This window comes from Paramisgurnus dabryanus, chromosome 3 (assembly GCF_030506205.2).
Source record: "Paramisgurnus dabryanus chromosome 3, PD_genome_1.1, whole genome shotgun sequence".
Taxonomy (NCBI): Eukaryota; Metazoa; Chordata; class Actinopteri; order Cypriniformes; family Cobitidae; genus Paramisgurnus; species Paramisgurnus dabryanus.
The window spans coordinates 16,884,759-16,912,516 of NC_133339.1; the positions used below are offsets into that span (position 1 = coordinate 16,884,759).

The window sequence follows — 27,758 nt, forward strand, 5'->3', positions numbered from 1 at the left end:
CAACAAGCATGTCAGTAGGACGTCTAATTTCAACACAAAAAAGACGTCTAAAAAAGTCATTTAATGAACGTTGTCTCTGGCTCCCCACTGGACGTCTTTTAAACATTCAACAAGCATGTCAGTTGGATGCCTAATTTCAACACAAAAAAGACGTCTAAAAAAGACGTTGCAAAAACTTTCATTCTGGCTACTCAGTGGACGTCTTTTAAACGGCAGACAAAGACGTTATAATGACGTCTTTTGGACGTGTTTATGTTTAGTGGGATACCTCTAATTTTGTGTTTCGGTAGTTTCTTTCCATTTTTCTAGCTACTTTTTTAAGGGCTGCAGTATGATGGTCATACCATGGAGATGGCATTTTTTCTTTGATTCTCTTTTTTTGAATGGGAGCAACGGCATCTATCATGCTAGAGCAAATGTTGTTCAGGTTTTCTATTATAATATCCAGATCTTCACGGTTATCTGCTACATGTTTCATTTGAGACAGGTCTGGAAGAGTCCTAATAAAGGGCACCAGGTGGCGCCCTTCCACAACTTTTTAAACCCGGAAGTATTGCCCTATGGCAGTGGTTTTCAATCTTGTCCTAGGGGACCCACAGCTCTGCACATTTTGTATGTCTCCCTTAACTGACACACCCAGTTCTGTTCATGGATCTCTCCCTTAATGAGCTGATGATCTGAATCAGGTGTGTTAGATAAGGGAGACATGCAAAATGTGCAGGGCAGTGGGTCCCCTAGGACAAGATTGAAAACCACTGCCCTATGGCAAGCGGCTGCATGTCCGTGTCTGTTTTAAAGATCGCTCTGAATGGGATCTCTATGAAAAGTCCGTCACAAAAATTGAATTATCTCTGCTTTTTGCTCAAAATGTGGTGTTTTTGCAGAAACCTACCCATATTCAAAAGCTGATTACAAAAGTACCACTGAAGGTAGGGTTAAACTATTTTTGTTGTTGTTTGAAAGCAGAGGGTCAGTTCTTTCATTTGGTATATTGTATGTTTATATATTTAAAGAAGAACATTTTCTGGAAGGCATTAAACTTTGGTGAAAATCATGAAAAACGCTGGCGCTGGCTGGCAACTTTTTTTTTAAACGCTGGCGGTGAAAGAGTTAAAGTCCATTAAAATGAGAAAAATCCTGGAATGTTTTCCTCAAAATATTAATTCCTTTTAAATATTAATTAACTACAGCAGTAAATACTGTCAAGAAATGTACATGAATTTTACTGTCAACTTGTTTAAGCAGATTGTATTTTATAAGCTTGATCATTGTTTCTGTTAAAAGTGATTTAAGACTGACAAATGTCGAGAGGGCAATATTTTGCCCAAAGTAGCCTACATTAAAATGATGCGCGAACCCTCTTCGCTGGTGGGTTTCTTGGGTTGTGTGCATTCAGGTATGAGCTATGAATTTCTCTCTGCTCTTGCCCAGAGAGTGTGCACGCACTTTAAATCTCTTCAGTCACTTCCATGCAATTGTTTTATCTTTCCCAAAGTGTATGTGTATGTGCTCAGACTGCGTCCTCCTTTGCATTCGCAAATTTATCAGCTCTCGCGCTCTCTCTGGTAAATAAGGTGACGCTTTGGTCCACAACGCAAGCCTCCCCGCTGATCGCGTGTGCGTCTCAACAAACGGTCTAAACTGTGCGTTACGCTGGTTGGAGGGAGTGCTCATGGGAGTTGTAGTTTCCCAGTGTCGCATTGCACGTTGTTTAGAATTTCACATAACTTTTCAAAAACTACAATTAGGATCAGTTGATTTTGTTGTGAGGGAGAGAGCAAAGATAGAACTGAAGACGGAGAGTGCCCGCGCAGGGGTGGGGCGCTCTGCTCGTTTTCTCTGTTCTCCGTCAGTTGCCTTAGATGTAAAGTTATTCGATGTCAAAGTGAAGCCAAAATGAATGGGAGTCAATGGAATGCTAACATCAGGTGGGGGTCCGCTAACTAATGGTGGTGCCCAGGGATGCTTCAGTGAAATATGAAACCCTGCCCCCCTGATAATTCCCCGCTGCTTCAGAGCGTCATTAATCTACGTCATTGTTATTGTTATGATTGTTTTGGGGCCCTCTAGCAGCGGATTTTACATATTGCACCTTTAATGACGTGCTCAGAGTAATCAGGTTCTTCTTTTGTCCACCAATCAAGTGCCTTGATATTGCACCGCCCCCTGATACTGTCATGTATCGCCGATCTCACAGGCTGATGATAGGACGATCTCACAATAGGGCATATTGCTCAACACTACATTGGTCTATATGAGTCCACAGCATATGTAAATGAGTGTGTATGTGTTGTAGGAATGCTGTCCTGTTGTGTGGATTCAACACTGCTGGATCAGACAGTAGAAGGTGAGGAATCATTCACACATGTGTTGTTTATGTGTATTATTATAATAAACTACAGGTAACATATAACATGTGGTGTCAAAAGTATTCCCATTCATTACTTAAGTAGAAGTTATAGCACTACCCTACCTCCTAAAAAAACTGTTTTCTAAAGGCCATAATGACTATACACTCTTATAACTAATGTGACTGATGTGTTGTTTTAACCCTTTTATTTATTTGATCTCAAAATCAACACGAGATGACACATAATGTGTTAAATAGGATAACACAAAACTTAGAGTGTAGTGTTATATTAAAATCTTAATGTTAAAAAAATTGGGATGCACTAGGTCACCTGTTTCAGCCGCATATATGCCAATAAAAAAAAATGCAATTTAGTACAATGCAAATATATTAAAGAGCCATATGTGTACTACTGAGCATTAACATGTGTTTCATGGAGTGGAAGATATGATGACTATAGTTGCCTATAAGTATTGTAAAGGTGAAAAAGTCAAACTTCAGAGCAGGGCCGCTGCTGGCAAAATTGGTGCCCTGTGGTGCCCCCTTTAGTTAAAAATGTTTATTAAAATGCTACTGATATCATTTATATTTGTATTTTGACAGCAACACAAACGACATTTACAAATATGCAATTATATATTATAGGCTGTATTACTGCATCTGTACGTGTGTAGTTAATGAAATAAAAAGTAATTAAAAGCCAGCTTTAAGAATACAGCAGGTGTCTATTAACAAGAGCAAAAGTTGGTATGTATGGTTATGTTGTCAATAATACAGCTGTTTGATTGATTTAACACTCAAGCATTCAGTTAAGCAGGTTTTGATAATTCAAATAATAATTTAGTGTAGTTATTAGTAGGGTTGGGCATCGTTTCAAATTTATCGATTCCGATTCCAAACGATTCTTGGTTTCGATTCCAAAGGGGTGAAAAGCAATAAAAGTACAGCCTTTATAAATCAAAAATATTTATTTTGTGCAATTACAGCTGAACACATAAAAGGAGGATACGTAAGGGATAATGTAGAGGCAGCCGGTAGTTATCGGGAAATAAGCCCCGACAGTGTGATCAGGACTTGTATCACACTGAAGGGGCTTATTTCCTGATAACTACCGGCTGCCTCTACATTATCCCGCTTATTACACGGCTACTTGCCACATAAGAAAAAAACTGGACATGAATATGAATTTGAAACATTTTATTGGCATATTTGTTTTAAATTAACATTTTTATACTTCCGCGAAACTTTGCACAGATGCATAAAATGATCGTAATACCTTATTAAGATCCTCTGCTTCATACTTGTCTCCATTTTTTCTCTTTAACCAGTCTTTGAGAAGTTTTAATGCCCATTCTGTATTTTTGTGTGTGTTGGCTTCGTAGCTGTCATGCTCTATTTTGTCAAGTTCAGTCTCAGTAAGCTCTCTGTGTCTTGTCGTTGTTCGTTCTTCTATCCACTGTTTAAATGTTTTGTTTTTTCCGTACATGTTAAAATTATGGTTGTCCAGTGTTTGTCACAAGATGGCGCCAAACAGCTAGTAATCTTTATTGGCGCTGAGCGATTTTAATCGTACAAGTAGTACCGGCTTTGCGTTATTATTTTGGAGTGGTTATTATTTCAAAAGAATGAACCTTCAAATGTCTTAACTGACCAATCAGAATCAAGCATTCCAGAGAGCCGTGTAATAAGTGCATTTAGTGTGTTATGATGTGTGTTTGTGTTTCAGTACTGTTGCAGATGTCATTAGATAGACCACAGCTTTTACACTTCATCTTAGATGAGATACACTCGCAGGTATACACACACACACACATACATTAATGTGCTGATGTCTTGACTTTTTTTGTTGCTATTGGTTATCTTTCTTTCTCAGTTGAGTGATAGGAGCAGGCTGAATGCTTCTCTAACATCCTTCATGTTTTTGGGAAAACTGCTGGATTCTCATCCTGGTCTGAGTCAAACGCTGACCTCCAGCCACTGTAAGACTCTGTACCTATCTGATGACATGTTTTATATCACTTACATACAACAGAAGCTCTGTCAAAAAAAACTACAAACAACACTACACTACATCTTATATTTAATATAATTTACAGGGCTCGCAAAATCGCAAGCCTGACGTCCCGGGGCTATTGCGAATTCCCGTCAGGCTACATAAATGTATCTCCGCTCTGCTCGTCTGACTATCTTAGGGAGCAAAAATACTTCAATGTTTTTGCATTCTCTCAGATATTGTAAGCCTAGTATGTACGGCGTCGTCTTGTCGGTCATTTCTATCCTCACGTAACAAGTGAAACTGTCAGGAAATAAAGTGAAGGCATAATTAAACCCATTATTCCTTTGTTGTTGATGTTTGATATGCGTGCTCCTCTGCACGCGCTTCTCCCGGCTCCGCTCTTCACCTAAGCGCTTGCTCTTGTGCTCTGCAGAAAGTGCGAACGGAACATTGTTTTAGCGTTTCTTTCTTCTCTTTCTTCATTTAGTAGATAGATTTGACACGTGTAGCTATATATGATGTTACAAGCTTTTGATTGATTGTTGTATAAAGAAGAGTTAGGCAGCTAAATCATTAAACTGATCTGTTAACCTAAAGTAAATTTGACATTTCGTTTTACCTCAGTATAACATCTAGCTATTTCTTATTTCTCTTTCTTCATTTAGTAACTTAAATATGTGAGAACAAAAATATATATTTTTGTGATTTCCATCTATATGAAAGGATGATGTTAATAAATTTTAATAATGGAGAGGCGGCTAAACTGCTGTGGTAAGATCTGTTAACCTAAAGTGAATGAAATATTTATATAAATGTCTGTTTTAAGTATTCTATAAGTACAATGTGTGATGTGTTGAGGTATTTTTATTAAAAAGAGCCTATTATAATTGAACCTAACCTAACCCTAACATTCATATAATATTTCAGTAATAGAATAATTGAATTATTCTAACGTTAGGGGAACTTTAAACTAACCTAAAAATAACCTTTTATTTTCTTAAAGAAAACTTTCCTGGCTAACCAAAAACAAACCTTGGAAAACAACGTTGAGGAAACCAAAAGCTAACATTAGGTGAACGTTTTGGGAACCAAAATTTGTTTGCTTGGATGGGCAGGAACAGTTGGCTTGCATGGAAATCCGGCATTTATCAATATTCTACATTAAACAATATATATTTTTATTCAGGCTACCAAAAATTTAAGAGTACCTACCCGAAGGGCTACCAGGGATTTAGAAATGTTGCGAGCCCTGATTTAATTCAATAATAACATTTCTGCTTTTAAACACATGAGGGAGTTTCTGTGTAACTTTTTAAACCTGTTAATGTGATTCTTTACACACAGTGATAGGCTTTATGCCCAGCTGCACTACTTCCTGAACTTCAATTGGTGATTGTTTCAAAGCAGCTTTACATTAACAGAAGCAGTGAAAAGCACAGAAAAACGACAGATAGCACAACATAATACACGATAGCACAAGCAGCTAAATTTGCTGCAGCTATGAATCAACATTATAAGCGTGCGTATTGCTAATGTAACGTAAAGAAGAGGGTGCTAAGTTAAGCCCAAGAAGCTTCAGCCAGCTCCTTGTTTCCTGTCTGCCATTATTGGACAAACTGATTAATCCAGGTGTGTCTGATTATTGTTGTTGTGACTACTGAGGTCAGACACACCTGGATTAATCAGTTTGTCCAATAATGGCAGACAGGAAACAAGGAGCTGGCTGAAGTTCAGGAAGTAGTGCAGCTGATCATAAATAAAGCCTATTGGTCTGTGGTATTGAGCAGTATGACACAGATTCAGACTTTTTTATTTAAAGTCCCCCTGTGGTGAAAATCAAGTTTTTATTGTTGTTTATATGTGGTGTTTTTAATATTCTTAAAGATAAACCATCATTTAACACCATCACTGAGTATTCTCTCCATAAAATTTGAGTTTTTTAAAGACAATCTTATTCCTGCGGTTTAAAAATCGCCTCAGTTTACTATGTCACAAACATGAAACCAATCACAGTTAAAAGCATGGATCAGTAGTTTGACTCATAGATATTACAGTATGTATGGATGCTGCATAGACTCGATGATGAACTGATCGCAGGACAGCAGCTTCAGCTCTTGGTCACATGTGCAGTATAAATGCTTTAACATGTTAACATCACTCACTGCCCAATTAAATGAGATTTAAGTCATAAAATTATCCACTACTAGGGGACCTTATAATATTTGACTCAATTTATATGCTTGTTTTTAGATTTAGACAACATATTATATCACAAACTAATTACACAAGATTTGTGTGTTTTTATTGTGTGTGTGTGTTTGTACAGTGTGTGTATTAGAGTGTGTTTGTGAAGGTTTACTGGTCTCAGATGAGGAGGTGAAGGTCGCTGTGTGTTATGTGCTGTTAAAAATCTGGAGCTCAGTCACTGCAGTCCACACACTGCCAAACACACACCGGGACAAAATGTGTGTGTTACTGCTACACACTCTATCAGATACACAAACAACTGCACTCACCATCAACTGTCTCGGTAAGACACACAAATACAGAGGATTGTGTTTGTAATTCAGGAGGTCTCAAGCATACATTACAGTACTTTGATTGTGTGTGTGTGTGCGTGTGTGCGTGCGCGCGTGTGTGCGTGCGCGCGTGTGTGCGTGCGCGTGTGTGTGTGTGTACCTGGTAATTATCACGTTGTGGGGACCAATTGTCCCCACAAAGATAGGAATACCAGTGTTTTTGTGACCTTGTGGGGACATTTTGATGTCCCCATGAGGAAACAAGCTTATAAATCAAACAAGATGATGTTTATTGAAAATCTAAGGTACAAGAAAGGTTTCTGTGATGGTTGGGGTTAGGGAATGGGGCAGGTAAGGGGAATAGAATATACAGTTTGTATGGTATAAAATGCATTACGTCTATGGAATGTCCCCACAAAACATGGAAACCAGAATGTGTGTGTGTGTGCGTGTGTGTGTGTGTGTGTGTGTGTGTGTGTGTGTGTGTGTGTGTGTGTGTGTGTGTGTGTACGTGTGTGTGTGCGTGCGTGCGTGCGTGCGTGTGTGTGTGTGTTGTTATTCAGGGGTCCTGAAGCAGATGTTGCAGTACTCTGATGTTGCTTGTGTGTTGATGAGTTTGGGTGAATGCAGTGAAAAACATCATCTACCATACCAACCACTGCCTCTCATTATAAAGAAGGTCAGACCACACAAACACACACACACATACACACACAAACAAACAAACTCACACACACGTTGCGTCCAAAATTTCTGTAAACAATGATGTACTATATGTACTATATCTGAGTTTCATTCACACTACCCATATTCATGCTATATAGATACTGTTAGGTACTGTTGATGAGGAAATACTTTACAGTATGTTGTTTTGGATGCAGGGACATTTGTCAATATTACAGAAAAACAAACAGTTGGGCTCACATGAAATCTGTTGTGGTGTTTGCTGAGCACTTCTGTTTGAGAATTAAAGAACTGAAAAGATAAACAAATAAAAATTTAAATTGAATAAATCTTCATCAGTTCAGTTCTGTGTGAATCTACAATAATGGACCATATGCAGATCACATTTATTTGTATTTTCACAGTTTACACTGTTGCAAAGCAGCTTTACGAAAGGAAATAATGTAAAATACACAAAAAGTAACAATGTAATTGTGTGTGTTTGTGTGTGTAGCTGTTGTTGAGCAGTCAGGACTCTCTACAGGTGGTGTCTATTCATTGTGTGTGTGCAGTATTGATTCACTCTCCAGCTCGCTTCAGTTCCTCCTTCATTCATGCAGATTTACCCGGTGAGATCATGAATCAATCTGACTGTGCCTTCACACCAGACACAAATGAAATGAAGTTATTGCAATATTCACACAAAGTTGGACGCTTGAACATTTTGACTGAACTTGTGTCATTCACGTGTGAAGTTTGTGTCATGTACACGATTTATGCTCAATTTATGCTTTAGCTAGCTTGAAGTCTCAGTATTTTTATATTTATAGTTTATATATTGAGTAAAGAGCGTTTTTTTACAACTCAACAGATTGTCTGACCTCCTCACTTACTTTCTTCCAAGCAAGATAATTTTTATTAAAAACAATATGAAGACGTGTCTTACAGCTCTGTGTGTCAACATACAGCGATGATGATTTTGTCCTCCATTGTTGTTTCTTATTTCTTATTTAATGCTTCATTCGTGGCTGATGTGAACGTACCATGACTTTGAGATGAATCTGTCACAACATTTATTGATTCTTTCATTTAGAGCTACTTTATCTTAATCTGGATTCAAACTGTTTATACTGTCATTATGAGTTATTATATTTGTGTGTGTCAGAGTTTCTGTTTGAATGTGTGTGTAGCAGCAGTGAGATGATGTTGTGGTGGATCTTTCACTGTCTACTGTTGATGTCTGAAGATCCTCAGTTCTTCTCACAGTGTCACTCTGTGTACGGTAAGAGTTTGTGTTGTATTCAATCTTAAGTCAGGTCTACACTCACAGACCTCAGATCTAAAGGGAAATATCATCTGTTAATCTATCTGTGTGTGTGTGTGTGTGTGTGTGTGTGTGTGTGTGTGTGTGTGTGTGTGTGTGTGTGTGTGTGTGTGTGTGTTGTGTTAGGCATTGAGTCATTAGTGCGCAGTCTGAATGAGACTCTGGGAAAATCCAATACTGAGGTTCAGAAACAAGGACTTGAGCTACTGACAGCCATCTTAGACAGGTACACACACACACACACACGCATATACACACGCACACTAGGGGTGCACGATTCAGAAAATTTCATGATTCGATTTGATTCCGAATTTTTAGGCTCAAGTTTCGATTCAAAATCGATTTTCGATTCAAAAACGATTCACAGTATGTAAATGTAGTTTCATTTTTCCTGTGTGACTGATTGTAGTAGATATACAATTTTAAAGAAAAGAAACACAACAAATTAAATTTAGTTTGATATTACTTTATGTCTTTATGCAAAAATAAAAACTGTTATGAAGCAATTAGATGCCCCCTTTAATCAAACTCTATTAAATACAATAATATAGTATATAAATGATAGACAGTGCAGGTCTATAGATTATAAATGTGACTGATGTTATAATGGTTATTATTTCTATTAGATGGAGCAGAAGCAGGAAAAGTGTCTCTCTTTAATCCACTCATTATTTCAGATTCAAAAGTTTACTTGTTGTGCCAGTGACAGGGGACTTTACATTACAGCTTTGCATTTTGTAAATCTTGAGTCAGTTTGAGCTTTGCACGTTTAGTGCATTAGGCTTAGCATTGTCTTTTTGCTACCATCTCTGGGCAAACTTTTTAGATTGGTTTATTAGAAAGATATGGTTTATTAATGATAATAGTATAAAAAAGATGGGAGAAAGAAAATCCAGCGCGTGGTCGTGACTTTCAAAACAAGAGCCTGTTGTTATTGCCATAGAAACCGTCGGCACGCTGAAACTGCACGTGAGCTTTAGCGCGGTAGCGCTTACGGCCATTCTCCGATCGACTCGGGTTTTACACACAATATTAATCAGACTTGGGACCCGAAGTAATTTAACTATGACCCGACTGACCATTTCAAATTCAAACCCGGAACCATACGGGCCGCGGGTGCTCCGTGAAGTCCTCTAATGTTAAAACTCTGCTAAAGTTCAGAAACATGAAGGATACAATGTGACACGAGCTCGTTCGCGTCGTATCCCAATTCATTGAGAAAAAGAGAGCACGTGAACGCATACCGAACTCATCATGTCGCACGCAAAATGTCATTATTAAAGAGTGTCATCATCACGGAAAAACAAAAGACAAAATTTGATGCCAGATATACTTGGGCACTTGTAGGTAGCGCGCCCATAAGTAAAGTCAATGTGTGGGAAACAGTGTCCAGGCATCAGTGTGAAATTGACGCAACGCCATCTATGGGGATACTGAGATAAACTCATTTCAGGACAATAGTAACACGGCATTACAAAAAATATATGAATAGATTTTTGGAATTCTATGAATCGTTTCTAAATCGGCAAAGCTTGAATTGCGATTCAAATGTGAATCGATTTTTTTGCACACCCCTAACGCACCACACACACACACACACACACACACATATATATATATACAGATACACACACGAATTGAGCGTCTGCAAAGGTTCTGATGGACTTGGATCTGAGAACTGAACTTTGTGTGTGTGTTTGTGTGTCTGTATGTGTGTGTGTGTGTGTCTGTATGTGTGGGGGTGTGTGTGCGTGCGCGCAGGCAGCCTGCAGGTGTGTGTCTGTTTCCAACAGGATGTGAGTTTTCTGCTATTGTTGATGTCATCATTAAGGGCGTGGCCTCCTCCTGTCTGCAGGTGTCTATGCTTGCAGTACGAGCCGCTGCTTTGCTCCTCAGGTATCACACACACACACACACACACACACACATGCAGGTTCATAAAGCAACCCTCAGTGAGGAAGATGAATAAGAGGTTTCGTGTTTGTCACTGTAATGTTTGTGTGTTTGTGTACACAGACCTCATCATCAGTCCAGTCCGGTTCAGTTCTCAGACATCATGAGAATGATGTCAGCTGTGATGTGTAAATGCACCGATCATCAGTCAGTGAAAGCAGGAGGAGTTTTACTGCAGACTCTCACATGCATTGAAGCAGCCTGCAGGTCAGAAACAAACACAACAACACAACTCAATGTATTAAAGAGGAACTGATGAATGAAGGTCACATTTTGTGTGTATGTGTGTGCGTGTGTGTGTGTAGGTTGGCTGAAGTGTATCTGTGTGAGTGTAGTGTGAATGATGGTGTGTGTTCATCTTCACAACAGCAGGTCACACTGGAAACTCTGTGTGTCTATCTGCTACACTGCTGTGATACAACCTGCATCCCTACTGTTACTGTGAGTAACACAAACACACACACACACACACACACATCTCTGTACACATCTCTATACACATCATTGTTTCATGCCTGTGTGTGTTTGTGTGTAGAGAGTGTGTGAACGTCTCTCCTCTCCACAGCTTCTGCAGGTCTTGCTGTCGATTTTGTCTCATCAGTTTTCTTTATGTCCTGCTCACATGGCGTCCTTCTCCAGGAAACTCGGTGAGATGAGACAGATGTCAAAGGTGAAAGATCATGAGAGACAGCACAGGACTAAAAACCCAGAAAAAAAACATCAGAATTTTCACTAGCACCGAAATTTAGACTGTAATGTGTAATGTTTTATTTTGGGATGATGGTTATTTTATTTGTGATGGGGATAAGTAACTCGCTGACCAATGAGATGTAGATATTTGGGTCATGTGTCCAGATCTGGCCTCAACATAAATATACAACAGCTACAGAGAAGCAAAGCTGAAAGTTGTATAGCAGACAAGTTAGTGCTCCTGTAGTTCATTTGGTAAAGGATCATGTTAGCAGCGCAAAGGTTGTGGGTTTTAAGTAAATCTACTGATGAAGTTTATCTCTTAAATGCTAAGTCAGTCTGAACTTCATGAGCTTCATCTTTCTACAGTAGTTAACTGGAGATCTCTGATGAAAACACTTCTGTTATAAACATTCAGTCTTTATCTTCAGAACAGAATATGGAGCATTTGCAAGTGTTGTGTTATTTATTTGTGTCTTCTGGTCTGAGGTTTTCACTTCAAACATCAGTGACTGGTTTCACAGACAAGGCTTAGCTCATGTCATGACTAGACCTTTAGTTATATTAGGATCTTTTATAAACATGCTTCAGAAAATGGCATTACTTGTGTGTATGTTCAGACAAATCAACAGCACTGGATTATTTTAAGATCTGTTATTTTCTGTTGAGACCACTCAAACGTGTGTTTAGTCTAGGACTAACCTTAAGCCTTGTCTCTGAACCCAAAGGGGTTAAGTTGTTGGACGGATATTAACATCATCTCTCTTTCTCTCTCAGCTTCCTCTGGTTTCATCAGACTGACTCTACAAATCAAAGCTCAACAGTGTTCAGAAAACAGGTCCTAACACACACACACACACACACACACACACACACACACACACACACACACACACACACACACACACAGGGTCAGTGTCTCAGACAGGGCTTATCATAGTCCTAGATTAAAATGCATGAGGTTTGTGCTGCCTTAATGTAAAAACACCTCACACTAAACATATATATCATAACATATATCAGTGCTATTGTTGTGTCTCAAGATGCACACCTGTATTATTAATTGTAAGGTATGTTTGTAATAACGACTACATGTCCTAATATAACTAAAGCCTAGTCCTGGATTAATCTAAACCCGGTCCAGGAAACCGCCCTAAAGTTACTTTCATTATATTACTGAGTTCCTCATAAACTCTCATTCATTTCATGTCATGTCATGTCAAGATCATTTATCCTCTAAATTAAAGGAATAGTCTACCCTTTTGCCATATTAAACTATGTTATTACCTCAACCTAGACGAATTAATACATATCTATCTTTTTTCAATGCGTGCACTGTACAGCGCGTCGTGAATGTGTTAGCATTTAGCCTAGCCCCATTCATTTCTATGGTACCAAAAAAAGTTTTATTTTGTGGCACCATACTTACTGGTATAACTCCTCATGTAACAGTCTTTAAATAGGGAAAAGACGGAAATGTTTGGTGGCTTCCCTGTTTGGTACCATAGGAATGAATGTGGCTAGGCTAAATGCTAACACATTCACGACGTGCTGTACAGTGCACGCATTGAAAAAAGATAGATATGTATTAATTCATCTAAGTTGAGGTAATAACATAGTTTAATATGGCAAAAGAGTAGACTATTCCTTTAAGCTGTACACAGACACACACACACACACATGCAGTGATTGTGTTTAACAGCTCGTGTTTGAAATGTGTGATGTGTATTTTTTTCCAGAAATTCTTCCCTGAATTTGGTCTGCTGTGATTTCCTGTTGAAACTTTGCACACATTTATTTTCCCAGATATACACTGAGACCAGTGAACTTCAAGGTAGTGTGTGTGTGCGTGCGTGTGTGTGTGTATCAGTGGGTTTGTATATGAATAATGAATAATGACAAGTTTATTATGCTATAAACATGGTTTACTGGGACACATGAAGTAAACTGAAGGTGTTAATAATTATACTACATGGTAGTTTATCATCGATTAAAGACTGCCAGCAGGTTTCTGTGATGGTTTGGGTAATGACTGGGGTAGGTTAGGGGAAGAGAATATACAGTTTGTACAGTAAAAAATGCATTGCGTCTATGGAATTGTCCTGTGTGTGTGTGTGTGTATAATATCAGTGTTGTTGTGTGTTTGTACAGCTCATGTGGAGTGTAAACTGGAGGAGTGTTTGGTGTCTCTGTTCTGCTCTGTGTCTGATTGGTGCTCTCTGCTGGTGGATTCATCCGAGTCGATCATAAACACACAGTATTGTCTCATCTATCTTCTGCATGTGTCCCTGCTGCATGGAGACAGGTGTGTGTGTGTGTGTGTGTGTGTGTGTGTGTGTGTGTGTGTGTGTGTGTGTGTGTGTGTGTGTGTGTGTGTGTGTGTGTGTGTGTGTGTGTGTGTGTGTGTGTGCGTGCGTGTGTGTTTAAAGACTTTAGTTTACTCATTTACTTTAGTCAGATGCTCTCTAAGACCATAAAATCCCTGTGCTTCATATTATAGGCTGTATTCATGTTAACAGTGTGATGTGTGTGTGTGTGTGTGTGTGTGTGTGTGTGTGTGTGTGTGTGTGTGTGTGTGTGTGTGTGTGTGTGTGTGTGTGTGTGTGTGTGTGTGTGTGTGTGTGTGTGTGTGTGTGTGTGTGTGTGTGTGTGTGTGTGTGTGTGTGTGTGTGTGCGTGCGTGTGTGTTTAAAGACTTTAGTTTACTCATTTACTTTAGTCAGATGCTCTCTAAGACCATAAAATCCCTGTGCTTCATATTATAGGCTGTATTCATGTTAACAGTGTGATGTGTGTGTGTGTGTGTGTGTGTGTGTGTGTGTGTGTGTGTGTGTGTGTGTGTGTGTGTGTGTGTGTGTGTGTGTGTGTGTGTGTGTGTGTCTGTGTGTCTGTGTGTGTGTGTGTGTGTGTGTGTGTGTGTGTGTGTGTGTGTGTGTGTGTGTGTGTGTGTGTGTGTGTGTGTCTGTGTGTCTGTGTGTGTGTGTGTGTGTGTGTGTGTGTGTGTGTGTGTGTGTGTGTGTGTGTGTGTGATACAGGCTGATGTGTGAATCTTCAGTCTTCTCCAGTGTGCTTCAGTTCATCTGTGTTCAGGATGTCAATGATGTTTCTTTGCCTCCATCTGTGCAGTCGTCTGTTATCTACCTGCTGTCTGTTACTCAACACAGCTGCACTCATCTGGACACGGTAAGAACTCAACTAACCCACACTTTACTCTTTTAGATGTCTATTTATATAGAACAGTAATTCTCAAAGTGTGGTCCGCGGACCACTAGTGGTCCGCCAAACCCCCCCAGTGGTCCGCCAAAAGATGACCTAAATTAGGCAAGTGTTTATACCAGGGCTATTCAATTGGCGGCCTGCGGGTCAGACCCGGCCCCCAAGGTAATTTGATCCGTCCCTTTATGTAGTCTGTAAAAAAGACATCTCTAGAATAAATTTAGTAAGTTAGACAACGGGCCCTAAAGTTACGAGTTGATGCGCGTGCGTCTGTTTCATACAGCATGAGCTGCAGAGCGCGAGTCACGTGACTGGTGCGAGCAGCTGTGTCACGTGTTTATATTCGCGCTTTGGTCCACAAGTTCAACGCGATCGCCTCCCCCGCTCGGGCCCGCGTCTCAAGACGCGATAGCTGACTGTGGTGAGTTAAGAGACCGGACTCTATGGCTGTTTTAACTTTATTTGTTGTATTTCCAGCTTTAAAACACTGCCTTTTCCGACAATTGTTGTCTGATAAGTCTGCTCAATTATGACTTGCTTATCAACAATGACATTTACGTTACATGTCTTAATAAATGAAACTGCCGTTTTTCCAAAATTCAAAGCATCGTTCTCACACAATAATGCCATTTAAACGAGTAACAGTTCATTTGCACCACTGTATGCATATCGTGCTGACAAACATACACCTGATTTCACTGCTCTTGCGAAATCTAAAAACATATTCTGTCTTATTAGAAGCTAGCCTAATGTTTGCCAATTATTAAGATGGCTGTTGTTGTTGAAATAGGGCTACTGTAATAATTAGCTTTGACAAAAAACTGCATGAAACAATGTTATGTTCCATGTTATAAACTTTTTTGATATGTGCACTGAAGTGAGTAAATGAGTTAAATTCTCAATGAGTGTGATATGGATCTTATTTACCTATTTAAATGTAGAATAAAGCTTAATGCCAAGCATAAAAGCAGCTAAAATCCACAGATCTATTAGTTTTGTGATGTACTAGTTTTTGTTTCATGTGTAAAATCCCTGTAATTTCAGTGATTTTGGACATTAAGGGGAATTTTTTTTTCAGCATTATATTGTTACCATAGTTACAACCATAGACTTCACATACCCACCACCTCAGTTTTAAATTAATGGCTCTTTGGAATGACATTAAGTGGGACCTAGGCTGTTACAGTATGTTTAATTGCAGTTTTTTTTCATATGTGCAGTTTGTTGTTCATATTAAGCTGCAACTCATTTTACATTTACTTTTTCAAATAAAATAAAATTCATATAACAATTTCTGAACATAGCATTGCATTTGTCTTTAAAAAATTAGTTTTTGACTTAAAACAGTTGCACATTAAACTTAAATTTAGCTTATCCTTCCTATTTTGTTGTTTTTTTGGGGGCGTGTTAGAGTCAGATTCTGTTAGGTGGTCCTCAGAAAAATATTGGAAGATGAAGTGGTCCTTGGGCTGAAAAAGTTTGAGAAACACTGATATAGAAAAACTGCTTGTTAGTGTGTTAATAATGAACAACATACAACATTACACTTGATTGACTTCAGCGGCAGCGTGCAGACCAATCAGCATGTGACATCGCAGTATCATGAGAGTGATTAGACAATACTCACTTTGTTTGTTCACCAATCAAGTACCTTGTAATAAATGAGTAAAATGGCCAAATAAATAAAGGAGTAACTATCATGTATCTGCAATCTCACAGGCTGATGATAGGACGATCTCACTATCGGGCATCTTGTCCAACACCGACTTTCACTGCAACACAATGGGAGGGTTTTTTTGCCCAGAAAAGTATCTCTGATATCATCACTTACTGTTTCAAGACCAGCAGGTTATATGATGATGACTTAATAAAATGTGAACATCTCTACTGTGCGATCTGCAATGGTCTCTGCCATGAGCTGTGATCGTCTCTAATGGACTTTCTCTGACTTAACACATTTAACAAGTGTGGAAAAATAACATATTTTCCTGTGTTTTTTTGTGTCTGTCTCTTTCAAGGTTTCTGTGAAGAGCATCAGTAAAGCTCTTTCCTGCTCTCCTCTTCTCTTCTCTCTCTCCTCTATTCATCCCTCTATCCTGAGGTTTATCTTCTGTTACCCGGAGCTGTCGGAGCGTTTCGGAGTGACGGCTCTGACTGAACGTCTCTGTGGTGGATCAGATGAGGAACAGATGCAGTCAGATCTACTGCAGCTTCTTCATGAACATCCAGACGCTCTCATCTCTATGCTGGTCAGTACAGATAATCACATACTCCACATGTCCTCTGCTAGATCTAATAGTTTGTGTGCACGCTGGTGTTTTATTTGTGTCTGTGTTTAATGTGTGCGTGTTTTTCTCAGGTTGTGGTTTGTGAAGCTGATGCTCCTGCAGCACACCGAGCTGAACGTGTGTTAAAGTGTTTCATGTCATCAGAGGACATCAGCAGTAGTTGTGATCTCTGTCATCAGATGAAATCAACTTTACTGAATCTCCTGCAGAAACTCACACACACAGGTCAGGACATCAGCACATTACTGACTGAAGACTGAAACAGATGATGGACTCAACTAACTTACATTGATATATGATACAGTTTATTGAATAAATTTATCATGTGAATGTTTGTATTTGTCAAAGAAAAGTGTAGTAAGAAAAGTTTTAAATTTCCTGTCAGTCAATGGGATCATTACATCCGCAGCTAAACGTAACATCATCCGCACCGTGACTGCTCTCTGCTGCCGTTTTATCACATTAAATCATATGAATAATTTCATGAAAATAAACTAAGATGAATTCTCTGTCTCAGATTTCCGAGTGTCTGTGTTAGTGGATGTGCTGACTGTGCTTCAGAGTAAAACATCTACTCAAAGTGAAATGAATCACACAGACTTCAAACTGCTTTACCATGGTAATAAAACAAACACACACACACACACACACACACACACACACACAGAGTTTATGTGTAACATATGTGTGATATGTATATTGTGTGTTTGTGTGCGTGTAGTCAATAATCTGGTTGCAAAGATGAACTCCAGTGAGCTGCTGCTGTCTGTGTTGAACTGTCTGTACTGTTTCTTGAGTCTGTGTCCATCACACTGCACTGACCGAGGTAAACACATAAAAGAGAAACACACTCACACATCTGTATACTATAACATCAGACTCATTGTGTTCATGTGTGTTAGTGGTGTCTCTGCTGCTGGGTAACATCAGACTGATGGAGGTGTTGGAGAATATTCTTTCTCCCTTTTCATCATCATCATCATCCCTACAGTGCTCTTCACTTCTTCTGGTCGCCACCCTTATCTCTCTACAACACAGACAGTCTGTGCAGGTAAAATACATAATCACACAATGTACAGGTGAAACACATACAGACACAACACAAGTGAGACACATGCAGCACAGGTGACACACACACATATCATAGGTGAAACACTGCACAGGTAATACGGACACAACACAGTTGAGATGCATACAGACACAGCACAGTTGAGATGCATACAGACACAGCACAGTTGAGAGACATACAGACACAGCACAGGTGAGACACATACAGACACAGCACAGGTGAGACACATACAGACACAGCACAGTTGAGAGACATACAGACACAGCACAGGTGAGACACATACAGACACAGCACAGGTGAGACACATACAGACACAGCACAGGTGAGACACATACAGACACAGCACAGTTGAGAGATATACAGACACAGCACAGTTGAGACACATACAGACACAGCACAGTTGAGAGATATACAGACACAGCACAGTTGAGAGACATACAGACACAGCACAGGTGAGACACATACAGACACAGCACAGGTGAGACACATACAGACACAGCACAGTTGAGAGACATACAGACACAGCACAGTTGAGAGACATACAGACACAGCACAGGTGAGACACATACAGACACAGCACAGGTGAGACACATACAGACACAGCACAGGTGAGACACATACAGACACAGCACAGTTGAGAGATATACAGACACAGCACAGTTGAGACACATACAGACACAGCACAGTTGAGAGATATACAGACACAGCACAGTTGAGAGACATACAGACACAGCACAGGTGAGACACATACAGACACACCACAGGTGAGACACATACAGACACAGCACAGGTGAGACACATACAGACACAGCACAGTTGAGAGACATACAGACACAGCACAGTTGAGAGACATACAGACACAGCACAGTTGAGAGACATACAGACACAGCACAGTTGAGACACATACAGACACAGCACAGTTGAGAGATATACAGACACAGCACAGTTGAGAGACATACAGACACAGCACAGTTGAGACACATACAGACACAGCACAGTTGAGAGATATACAGACACAGCACAGTTGAGAGACATACAGACACAGCACAGGTGAGACACATACAGACACAGCACAGGTGAGACACATACAGACACAGCACAGTTGAGAGACATACAGACACAGCACAGTTGAGAGACATACAGACACAGCACAGGTGAGACACATACAGACACAGCACAGGTGAGACACATACAGACACAGCACAGGTGAGACACATACAGACACAGCACAGTTGAGAGATATACAGACACAGCACAGTTGAGACACATACAGACACAGCACAGTTGAGAGATATACAGACACAGCACAGTTGAGAGACATACAGACACAGCACAGGTGAGACACATACAGACACACCACAGGTGAGACACATACAGACACAGCACAGGTGAGACACATACAGACACAGCACAGTTGAGAGACATACAGACACAGCACAGTTGAGAGACATACAGACACAGCACAGTTGAGAGACATACAGACACAGCACAGTTGAGACACATACAGACACAGCACAGGTGAGAGACATACAGACACAGCACAGGTGAGAGACATACAGACACAGCACAGGTGAGACACATACAGACACAGCACAGGTGAGACACATACAGACACAGCACAGGTGAGACACATACAGACACAGCACAGTTGAGAGACATACAGACACAGCACAGGTAAATATGTGACTGCTGCAGGTCGTTCTTATGTCAGGACTCAGGAACTAACACAGCTCTCTGTCCATTTACTGAAGCCTCAATAGAGGGAGAGAGAGACGTGCATGATCATTCTCTGCAGAGTTAAAGTCTGTTTAGCTGTGTTGACATAAACTTCTGATCTTTGTGTGTGTGTGTTAGGTTCACAGGAACATCACAATAGATCTTCATGAGATAGTGAGACGACTGGCCTTCAGCAAGAGACACACAGACAGCCTACTGTTGAGTAAGACAACTGTCTGTCAAATCAAAATAAATCTATAGAATGATATATTGTGTTAACATCATTGTGTGTTTGTGTAGTGTGTAGTATGAGATTGTTGCAGGTGTGGTTGGATGTAGACGAGTGTTCACTGGTGTGTGTCTCTCAGACTGCAGCGCTGCAACGCTCTCTTCAGTCAGTAGATGGCGCTCTACATCCACTCGTATACAGTGAAGCACACACACTCATGACAGCACTGTGTGGACTCACACTGCAGGTGTGACTCACAAAATAAACCACACAATCATTTCATAACAATAACAAAATAAACAACACAATCATTTCATAACAATACTTCTAAACATGTGTTTATATTTATATCACACTGAAATATGACTTAAATCATCTGCTCTTCTCTGCTTGTCCTTTATATTATTATATACTTCACTGTGTGCGTGCGTGCGTGCGTGCGTGCGTGTAGAAACAGGATATGATGATAAGCACTGCTGTGAACTGTTTGAGGTCTTTGATTGGTTTTCTGAACAGAAGGAACATTGCCATAGGTACGTGTGTGTGCTTGTGTCTGTCTGTCTGTCTGTGTGTGGTTGTGTGTATCTTTGTGTGTGTGTCAGTGTTTGTGTTTGTGTTGTTCTCACACAGTATATAGTAAATGATTAATTTGTGTGTAGTCCAGCGGATGCTCTCTCAGCCCTGGATGCATTTCCTGCTCTTCTCTCTCCTGTCCTGTAGAGGAAGTCTTGTACTACACCCTGCTATACTCACCCTCATCACACAGGTTACGCACACACACACACACACATAAACACACAACTGTTGTACTGACATACTTGACCTGCATCAGGTGAGCGATAGTGGTTATATTCAGACAGGGTCATTAAAATAATAATAATCATCTGATGATGCAGAATATTCTCTTATAATGAACATTAGTTTGATTGTGTGATGACTGATACACGTGTCCAGTTTATTTCTGCTGTTAACTCATGTAGTTAAACTCCAGTGATCTCTACATGACTGCAAAACACACAAATCACTCAATTCATATTTATTTAAAGCTTTACATGAAAGAAAAATTTGCAGAAAACTGGAAAATTATTAAATATATAGAATATAAAACAAGATATATTGTGTGTGCGCGTGCGTGTGTGTGTTGTGCGTGCGTGCGTGTGTGTGTGTTCCCACAGCTGGTGTGTTTTGGTGGAGGGATCTCTGAGTGGAAGACTGAAGTTGAGTTGTTGTGTGAGGAGGTGGAGAGACATGGAGTAACACAAATCACACACAACACACTGAGACTGCTGCTTACACAAGTACACACACACACACACACACACACACACACACACATGCATACAGATAACATTAAACATCACATTTTGATGTCATTTATGAATAGCTGTGTGTGTGTGTGTGTGTGTGTGTGTGTGTGTGTGTGTGTGTGTGTGTGTGTGTGTGTGTGTGTGTGTGTGTGTGTGTGTGTGTGTGTGTGTGTGTGTGTGTGTGTGTGTGTGTGTAGTGTTGTGCTCTTTCTCCTCCTGAAGGTCTGAGGATGAGGATGGAGACTTTACTGGAGTCACTTCCACATCATGAGACCTCTGACAGTCCACATCAACACATGATGTATCCTCACACAGACACACAATGGGTCTCATTCATGAAACACGAGCAGAACGAATTTTTGTGTAAATCGTTCGTAAAGTCCTTTTGGCGTACATTTTCGGATTCATGAAAATGTTCGTATTTTCCAAATGTTAGTTGGTACGAAAGAAATCTACACCTGCTCCCAGCCACGCGTAAATTGTGTGTTTAACATCCGAACGTTTTGCTCATCAATAAGGCTGTATTTTAATTCACCATAATCATGTACATATTACACTGCATTTTGTAAAAAATATTATACAGTAATTATATACGTTTTTTCTTTTAACTTTTATTATAAGCTCCAGTAATAGCATCTGCAAACGGAACACTTTAATCAAGTACATTATTGATTTCAATAGGGCTGGGCAAACGAAATTGTTAAGGAAATTGTTTCCTATAAAATGGCCAAAATCAGGCATAACACATTTACGATGGCTAATATAGATTTAGATTTGGCAGAGCGCTGCGCAAAAGGCGTATTTTTAGAGACCGCGCAGACTTACTTGCCGAGAATGAAGACTGTTAATTAGTCGTTTCATGCTTCCCAGACCAGTTCTTTTGTGAAAAGTTAAATCTACTCAAATGTAAACTGCTTGTGTATTTCCTCGAAAATTATATATTTTTTATTTTTGAATAAGATTTTTTCGAAGTTAACTAATTCATAGTTAACTAATGTGGAACTGTTTGATTAACAGATGAAATTTCATTAACAGCATCTGTAATGTGCTGCCAAGCTTCCTTTTTTTAGGACCCGAGACGCCACTATGTATGCTTGAAAATAAAATTTGGCTTTTTGAATTAACTTCTGATAATAAAACTTCAATTTCTGCATCTGATACATTTTTCTTTTTCATTTGCTTTTAAGAAGACATGCTGAAATCCTTTGTTTGGTGTCATAATATGATGCCCATATATAGTTGTCAGTCGGATTTAATGGGCGGGATTTATGGTAATTGAGAATAAGCGTGCACGCGCGTCCCATGTACGACTGATTGGAATTCATTAACAAATACACACATTTAACTATCAAATCTGACGTTTACGAAGTTTTTGTGAATCAGGAGGAGAGTTTTCGGGAAGGTCTGTTTACGTGCAAATCACTCACATATTTACTCATGAATGAGACCCAATGAGACACAACACTCTCTGTCTGCTGATGTGTAGCTCAGTGGTATTGTGTTAGTAACACAACAGGTCATGGGTTCTATCCCAGGAAACAAACATGATGATAAAATGTTTGTCTTGTAATGCAATGTAAGTCATTTTATATAACCGCGTCTGCCAAATGTGTGAATGATGATTGTGTGTGTTTGTTCTTAACACAAGTGTGTATCAGTCATGATGATTGTGTGTGTTTGTTCTTAACACAAGTGTGTATCAGTCATGATGATTGTGTGTGTTTGTACTTAACACAAGTGTGTATCAGTCATGATGATTGTGTGTGTTTGTCCTTAACACAAGTGTGTATCAGTCATGATGATTGTGTGTGTTTGTACTTAACACAAGTGTGTATCAGGCAGATTGATGGAGTCTCTGTGCTTCTGTCTGATCTCACAGTTAACACTCAGATCATCTGAATCAGACAAACACATCTCACTCCTCTCATGTTTTATGTACTCTGTGATTTTATTTTGATGATATGAATCAGTCATTATATCATTTGTTGACATTATATTTATTTGATTTGTTTAGATTATACAGCGTTATATTGATTATTTATAATGATATGTTTACATTATATTTATATGATTTGTTGACATTATAACAGATTGTTTATAGATTATTTAATATGAATGTTATATTGTTGTATAGATGTGAGTTCAGTTGTTCTGTTTATTTGATTAAAGCAAAATGAATGATAAATTGTCGTGACATCTGCGCATGTGCGTGCGTCGCTGAACTCTGTCCGTGCGGAAACCGGCAGCGCGCGTGGCAGTTTCAGACTGGAAGATGCGCGCGACATGTAAATGATCGTGTCACTCGTTTAATTCACGCCGATAGATGAATTTAACATCTGTGATCTCTAGCAACGCGTGTAAGGTGAGTAAATCTGGAGTCAGACTGGATTATAACACCAGCACCTGATCATCATCATCATTATATATATATATATATGTATATGTGTGTGTGTTAGGATATATCTGCTGAAGAATAATGCGCTCGTGTTTATTATTATTTTATCTGATGTAGTGTAGATGTGTTTGATTGTTTATTTAGTGTCTGATGTGATGATGTGCAGCAGTCCGATCTTCACATTAAATCTGAGTTTATATTAATAATAACATGACAATACAATCATTCATTATCTTAAGTATTGTTTAAATGTAATGATGAATGATAAGCTCGTATGAATATTTGTGTGGGTGTAATATAGATCTAGTTAAGCTAGAGAGAGTTTAATGTTTTATCATACAGAGGTTAACATTATTAGCTGTAGTTCAGTCAACCAGAATATAACACTGATCATCAGAAGTCATCTGTCTGGAGAAACCATCAGAGTTAAAGTGATAATGATGATGATGAGATCAGTGATCTACTGAAGAGAGTTAGGTCTGGATCAGAGGACCACTTCTTTGTGTAGGCAGGAACTGTGTGTGTGTGTGTTTCTAGTGATCATGATGAGTGTTTGTACCCTGATGATGATGATGCTGGCGGTCCCAGCTGCTCTCAGTTCAGATTCTGACACACAGAGACACAGACGACAAGACTCAAACCTGGAGATCTGTATCCTTAACGCAAGACAAACATGTGTAGATGATCTGGTTGTGTATTTGTGTTGTCCTGAACATCATCCTCAGATAAACGTTTGTTTGAGACGAAGAGGAAAGATCAACTGAACGCTCTGAAGAACCTGGTGGAGCTCAATGACATCAACCAGCAGTATAAGATCATAGACATCATGCTGAAGGGACTCTTCAAGGTCTCGGATTCTTCATCATCATCATCATATATTCATTCTGTATGACTCTAGTCTGATCTCAAAACACTTGACATCATCTGTGTGTGTGTGTGTGTGTGTGTGTGTGTGTGTGTGTGTGTGTGTGTGTGTAGGTGCTAGAAGATTCTCGAGCTGTGCTTGTAGCTGCTAATATGAAGCCTGATGATCCTTTTCCACAAGATGACAAAATCAAAGAAGGTGAGAGAGAAGATAACACACACACACACACACACACACACACACACTGATATACAACTCAACCTGACACTCACTCATCTCTCTCTCTCTCTCTCTCTCTCTCTCTCTCTCTCTCTCTCTCTCTTCTGTAGCGTACTCTCATGTGGTGGAGAACACAGCGTTTTTTGGAGACGTGGCTCTGCGTTTTCCTCGTATAGTTCATCATTATTATGATCGTAATCCAGATTGGAGCGGTCTTCTGCGCTGGGGTTTGAGTTTCTGTAATCAGACGGGTGTCTTTACTGGAGGAGCACACCAGCACGTCCTTTCACTGGTGAGAATGGTGCATTATGGGTATTCAGGGTGATGAAGTGAGAAATACTGACTTATGTCTCTGTTCAGATGTCACAGGAGTTGGGAATCATAGAGAAATCTTCAGACTTCCTCAATCCATACCGTACAGAGAGAGATGACGTATGTACACACACACACACATCAGGTTTAGTTTAAACACCAATTTTTTAACATGACAACTGGTAACGTGCGGGGAGATAAGTTACATTGTTTGTTTTTGATGATATGGCTTATAAATGGCTGTTCTTGAAGAATGGTTTGGATGAAGCAATAAAGAACTGTCTTTAATCTTATTCACGACGGCATGGACCATTTAATCACGCGTCAAATACCTTCTACATTCCCCAACGTTTCAGCTTATTGGAAGTCGTAACAATCAGTGTTTATTTCATTTATTATATAAAATATTGGTTAATAATAATCACACAAATGCATGGAATATATTTACTTTATTTGCCATCTTTAAGTGAAATCAATGATAATCACAACAATAGCATCTACATTATTGTGTCTTATATGACACTATCACACTTCTGTTCACCTGCTCAGTGGATTATCAGCAAATGTTTCATCTTTCTAAAATATTGATCAACCTATACGTAATATTTGATAATAACTGAGTGTATGTTAGAATAGTTTATGTCTTATTTGTAATTGACTGTGATAAATGTGTGTGTGTGTGTCAGGTGCTTCACACAGCAGAGGCGTTTCAGAAAATCCTCCGTGAGGAAGAGAAGAGGAGGAGGAAGGAGGAGAAGAGGAAGGAGATCAGAAAAGGTCCCCGGATCTCTCGTTCAGAGTTATAGAGATGTGGTGATGATGATGAGGAGGAGGAGGAGGAGCAGGACAGCAGAAGATCAGTGGATGAATCAGGGAGTCCACAGTGTTCACTCACTTCTGCTGGGACGTCTCTGGTGGACGTCAAACGTTTACAGATTTTCACAAAGACTCTTCAAACTGTTTTTATCTCGGTGAGGTGAGGGCTTACAGAGGATCTTCATTGTATTCACTGTTGTTCAGATGTGTTTAGTGCTGTTGTATTATTGGGAGATTTAAATATTGTACTGTACTGCCTTTATGGGAGTGGCCAGATGTGGGTGTGGTCTGATCAGTGGGTGTGGTCAGGGTCAGGTCTGCTGCTGAATTGTCAGGGGAAGGGGTTTGTTTCCCAGATGCAGGGCAGATCCTAAAGGTATTTAACAGAAATAATACAATTGTATAGGTTTAACACATAGAAATGCTTTAGGCTCACATATATATGAATGTGGACTTAAACTTTATTTGCTACACAATATACTCAAATAATACAATCATTGATGTTTTCCATTGCTGTCTCATTTTATTGTTAAGGTGGTATGTGTGAGAGGTACAGTTGTGTAATTCTACTGTGAGAGAGGCAGACCTCAGATCAGATCTGTAGATTCATCACTGCACTGCCAGAAGTCAGAAACCCTTTACAGTATAAAGAGATTGATGAATGTGTTATGATTTAATGTGCAGATGAAACTGAAATGAGTGTGAATGCAGATCTGTTGTAATAAACTCATCATGTGAGAATTTAACATCTGCTCGACTGAGTTCATCATTTATAAAAACTTACGTAAATGAGCTTGGACTGAAATGTTTACACTCATTAAGAGTCAAAGACTCCTTTCATAAAGGCTTTATAAGTTAGTTTTGTGATGTAATTAAATGCATCTGTATCATAAACATCACTCTGATGTGATCTTCATGAGCTGTGCTTACTGTCTTTACGTGTGTTGTTTATTTATCTAAATTCAGTACAATGTCTGCTGTATACTCATGTGTCATTTCACACATAATGTTTAATAGACGTTTATTTGATTATAATTTAGATGGGCTTCTGATCATTAGCATATCATCATGTTTAGCTTTAACTTGATTTTTTTGATGACAGAAATATTTTTAATAACTCTGGAGTTAAACAGACATGTAAGACCTAAAATATTATAAATGATGCTTTCATATCACAGTTTAGACACAAGACGCACAGATGTACTGTATGATAAATGTGTATGTAGATGTCATAAGTCAGAAATGACTCCTGCTGATCTGAATGTAGTCATGTAGAATTACGCCTCTATGGCGGGAACAGTTTGAGTCAGAAACAGATGTATACAATTTCTGAATGCAGAAAGTTCTCAGTCATAAAAACACCTGCAAGGCCTGAAAGAGATCAAGCCTTAGACAAGTTAGAAAAAATAACGCAAGTATTACTTTCCATGAAAAATAACTAAGTAATGCAATTAGTTATTTTTTGGGGGAGTAACTTAATATTGTAATGCATTACTTTTAAAAGTAACTTTCCCCAACACTGTTTGTTATATGGAAATTATTTTTGACTGTAGCAACCAAATCTTTACTCCAATGTAATGAATATAAAAACACAACATTTTGTTACAGTGAAGAAATGCGTTTAATGTTTTAATACAGTTAATTCAATTTAATTAAAAAAACTTTATTAATCCCAGAGGAAAATTGCCTCTGTGTTACAATTACAGAAATATAACAGAAAATAAATAGCCTCTTAATGATTTTAAAATAAATAAATAAGCCATTAAAAATGTAATACACTATACCAATATGAGTTAACTTCAATATGGAATTGTCTCACAGATTTCACTGTT

The 27,758-nt window shown here is 39.1% G+C and overlaps 2 protein-coding genes across 2 annotated transcripts in view; both read left to right on the top strand.

Annotated features, from left to right (window-relative positions):
* The window catches only part of LOC135768486 (meiosis inhibitor protein 1), a 36,811-nt gene extending 14,368 nt beyond the window's left edge, over positions 1–22,443 (top strand). Inside the window, exons 3-29 of the mRNA XM_073813841.1 lie at positions 2,297–2,347; positions 4,077–4,144; positions 4,224–4,329; positions 6,673–6,876; positions 7,429–7,544; positions 8,043–8,157; positions 8,694–8,810; positions 8,979–9,078; positions 10,614–10,748; positions 10,869–11,012; positions 11,111–11,246; positions 11,341–11,452; positions 12,273–12,333; positions 13,235–13,332; positions 13,647–13,800; positions 14,530–14,677; positions 16,729–16,959; positions 17,070–17,223; positions 17,516–17,617; positions 17,720–17,824; positions 17,901–18,049; positions 19,922–20,006; positions 20,084–20,259; positions 20,464–20,545; positions 20,672–20,778; positions 21,188–21,310; positions 21,517–22,443. Of these exons, the coding sequence (XP_073669942.1) occupies positions 2,297–2,347; positions 4,077–4,144; positions 4,224–4,329; positions 6,673–6,876; positions 7,429–7,544; positions 8,043–8,157; positions 8,694–8,810; positions 8,979–9,078; positions 10,614–10,748; positions 10,869–11,012; positions 11,111–11,246; positions 11,341–11,452; positions 12,273–12,333; positions 13,235–13,332; positions 13,647–13,800; positions 14,530–14,677; positions 16,729–16,959; positions 17,070–17,223; positions 17,516–17,617; positions 17,720–17,824; positions 17,901–18,049; positions 19,922–20,006; positions 20,084–20,259; positions 20,464–20,545; positions 20,672–20,778; positions 21,188–21,310; positions 21,517–21,729 (3,392 nt within the window). The 3' untranslated portion in view covers positions 21,730–22,443. The remainder of the gene's footprint in view (positions 1–2,296; positions 2,348–4,076; positions 4,145–4,223; positions 4,330–6,672; positions 6,877–7,428; positions 7,545–8,042; positions 8,158–8,693; positions 8,811–8,978; positions 9,079–10,613; positions 10,749–10,868; positions 11,013–11,110; positions 11,247–11,340; positions 11,453–12,272; positions 12,334–13,234; positions 13,333–13,646; positions 13,801–14,529; positions 14,678–16,728; positions 16,960–17,069; positions 17,224–17,515; positions 17,618–17,719; positions 17,825–17,900; positions 18,050–19,921; positions 20,007–20,083; positions 20,260–20,463; positions 20,546–20,671; positions 20,779–21,187; positions 21,311–21,516) is intronic.
* A 1,079-nt stretch (positions 22,444–23,522) lies between these two features.
* ccdc134 (coiled-coil domain containing 134) lies at positions 23,523–26,825 on the top strand. The gene is made up of 7 exons (XM_065278466.2): positions 23,523–23,681; positions 24,252–24,365; positions 24,440–24,561; positions 24,693–24,777; positions 24,909–25,090; positions 25,159–25,230; positions 25,797–26,825. The coding sequence occupies exons 2-7, from the start codon at positions 24,257–24,259 to the stop codon at positions 25,914–25,916; spliced, it is 690 nt and encodes a 229-aa protein (XP_065134538.1). The 5' UTR covers positions 23,523–23,681; positions 24,252–24,256; the 3' UTR covers positions 25,917–26,825.
* Positions 26,826–27,758: the final 933 nt, after the last annotated feature.